Source organism: Arachis ipaensis, chromosome B01 (genome assembly GCF_000816755.2).
Source record: "Arachis ipaensis cultivar K30076 chromosome B01, Araip1.1, whole genome shotgun sequence".
Taxonomy (NCBI): Eukaryota; Viridiplantae; Streptophyta; class Magnoliopsida; order Fabales; family Fabaceae; genus Arachis; species Arachis ipaensis.
In genome coordinates this window covers 122,903,638-122,906,850 of record NC_029785.2, presented here as the reverse complement: position 1 = coordinate 122,906,850, position 3,213 = coordinate 122,903,638, and the positions used below count along the sequence as shown (strand labels likewise).

The following is a 3,213-nucleotide window of genomic DNA, read 5'->3' as shown; positions in this document are numbered from 1 at the left end:
GAAGCACAGAAATCGCTGCTGCCAGCCGCGAATTATGCAGGAATGTGAATGCAAGGAAACCGCTGTTGCCTACCGCGGTTTCCACATGATTATGTTGCTAGTAGCGGTTTATGTGCGTTGGTCTGCGTGCGTAAACCGCTAGAGCTTATAGCGGTTTACGTTCAGTCTGTATGAAAGGGGCTGCCTATATAAACCGTGGAGGGGCCAAATGTGGAGGAAGAGTGTTATTCACAAATGGAGGGGGAGGATAGTTTTGTGGCTCTGGTCCACTGCTCTGAAAAAATTCAGAAGAGCAAAAGGCATGGTGTGAAATTCACGGATAGAGAATCGCTTAGTATTTTCATCCTATCTTCGAGTACGTTGGCAGAGATTAAGCTCAGCATATTACGGAAGTTCGGTGCGTGTGGGACGAAGTGGGTAAAAAAGTTGTTTTACAAGATTTCCATTGCCGTTGTGTCAGCTGGTGTGAGATATGAGACCTTTGTGATAGGGTCGGATGAAGACATGCAGGTCTTGTTTCACTGCAGGTGTAGTTTTCTGGAGGTGAGGATACCTGAGCTGCTTGCGAAGTTGGAAGATGGTGTCGACAGCTTTGGGGCATCGGCATTGAATCCTCAGTCGACCACGGTCGATGGTGCCTTGACATCGATGCCTGTGGTAGCAGCGGCAGTTCTGATTCATGAGGCCGAACGTGCTGGGGCTGTTCATGCTAGTGTGCCTACTGTTGTGCCTGATTTTGATTTTGAGGCAGGACCGAATCGAGTTGAGAATGTGTTGTGTGACGATGATTCGGATGAGGAGCCGGTCGATATCGGTGGGGACAGTGATGATGATATTCCAAGAGGTACACCTACAGCCCATGGAGGTTTTGGTTCTGGAACACAAGAGTACCCTCCGCACCTGTCGTCCTTGAACTTGGAAGACATCGGCCAACACCAGAATGTAGAGTCAACCTTCATGGGGCAGAGTATGCATGATGGGAATTCTTTGACGGAATTCTAGATTGGCCAATCGTTCCAGAGTAAAGAGGAAGCCGTGCTGAGTGTAAAAGATTACAACATTCGACGTGGAGTTGAGTACAGAGTTATGGAGTCAGACAATCTGAATACCAAGGGAGATGCAAGGAGTTTGGTAACGGGTGCACGTGGTTGATTCGTATAGTCATGCGAAAAAGGAAGAGCACATGGGAAGTTAGGAGGTACAACGGACCACACACGTGTATGGCCACATCGATATCGAGCGACCACAAGCAGCTTGATTATCATGTCATATGTGCGAGGATCTTTCCATTGGTTAGAGTTGATGCGTCGGTGTCTATTAAGGTGCTGCAAGAGGCAATGGAGGCGACATATGGTTTCAGGCCTAGTTATCGGAAGGTGTGGTTGGCGAAGCAGAAGGCAGTAGCACAGATCTATGGCGATTGGGATGAGTCATATGGGGATCTGCCCCGCTGGATCCTTGGGGTCACATCCACTATGGACGGTTCTGTTGCTCTGCTGAAGACCTCCCCGGTGAGAGTGGGTGATCAGATTGATGAAGATAGAGTCTACTCTCATCGCATGTTCTGGACATTCCCTCCATGTATTGAGGCATTCCGACACTGTAAGCCGCTCGTCAGTATCGACGGAACACACCTATATGGCAAGTATGGAGGGACGTTGTTGTTGGCGATTGCTTAGGATGGGAACTCGAATATATTGCCTGTTGCGTTTGCAGCTCACCGAATAGGTCCTGAAACCACTCCCAAACTAGTCGGCCACCCTCCATGAATTTCTCAAACTCAGCAAGGCAACCACTCACAGCCTCCCCATCCACAGGCAATCCTAGCTGAAACGCCACGTCTTGCAATGTCACTGTGCACTCTCCGAAAGGCATGTGAAATGTGTGCATCTCAGGACGCCACCTCTCAACGAACGCAGTAACCAATGGCTCATCCAACCGAAACCATTGGATGTTTAGCCTGGCCAAATGGTACAATCCAGCCCTCTCTAAATACGGGATGATTCTTTCATGCATGGGCATATTTTGTTGTCGTCTCACACTGTATATACACCTAGTTGGCTGCACAGAATATGAAAGAAATACAGCAAACAATTAAATTCTACTATCCACAACAAATTCTCCTATCTAACAATAACAAATATCATAAACCATTAACAAATAAGGAACCAATAAACAAATTAATCTATGAACCTATAACTCAGTCGTCAAATAATTGTAAAAAATAAAATAAAAAAGGGACAAATCATATATAAAACGGATCATATGAGCCTAACCAATAACATTTCCATAAAACAAACTAACAACATGTAGAATAACATTCATTGAAGGGAACTAAATTCAGTTAATTAATCATATTTATAAATTAACGAAAAAAACCCCAACCCAAACCGACTAAACTAATATCCTAACATGCGAAGCCTAATTTCAAACTACAGGGATTAATCTATATAATTCTAATTCATCTACCTTACATAACATATTTCTAATTAAAAAATGCTAACGCTAAAAAAAAATAGTAACTAACCTCGTCACCAATGGAACAGGCAATATGCGCAACACCGTTCAATCGGTACAACCTCCTTCCGTCTGCCATGATATCCCGCCGGAGGTTGCCACTCAGATACCTGGGGCCTGCTCTCAAGTTGCTCTGACCTCTCTCTAGAATTTTCTCTCTCTAACCAACCTCACAAACACTCCAAATGAATAATCCGTGGCTGCCTTCCACAGTTTATATAGGCAGCCCCCCTCCACGTAAACTGCTATAGGCTCTAGCGGTTTACGCACGGACACAAATGCATATAAACTGCTACTGGCAGTAGCGGTTTATGACCAAGCCAAATCAAATAGAAACCGTGACAGGCACTAGCGATTTCTGTGGTGCCACGTTTCCTCGTAATCCGCGGCTGACAGTAGCGGATTCTGTGTATTCGTAAACCGCTACTGCTAGTAGCGGTTTATATAGATATGTAAAACAATGTATTTATGTCTTCATTTTGGAAACAATGTATTTGCGTAATTTTGAAGGTGTAACAATTTATTTATGTAAATTGCCCTTCGATTTTAATTGTGATAATGTTAATTTTAAAGATATTTGATATTAGGGGTATTTTAGTAAATTTAAAAAATTAGAATAACATATTTTGTTATTAGGATTATTATAATAAATTTATTATTAGTGGTATTATAGTAAATTATTATAAAAGGTATTAT

General features: G+C 43.4%; 1 protein-coding gene across 1 annotated transcript; it reads left to right on the top strand.

Moving 5' to 3' along the window:
* LOC107612375 lies at positions 235–1,002 on the top strand. The gene has a single exon (XM_016314118.1). It carries the CDS (start codon positions 235–237, stop codon positions 1,000–1,002), a length of 768 nt encoding a protein of 255 aa, XP_016169604.1.

What these genes read in the sequence shown, in the direction of transcription:
- LOC107612375 (XM_016314118.1), top strand. Translation starts at nt 235, where the DNA reads ATGGAGGGGGAGGATAGTTTTGTGGCTCTGGTCCACTGCTCTGAAAAA.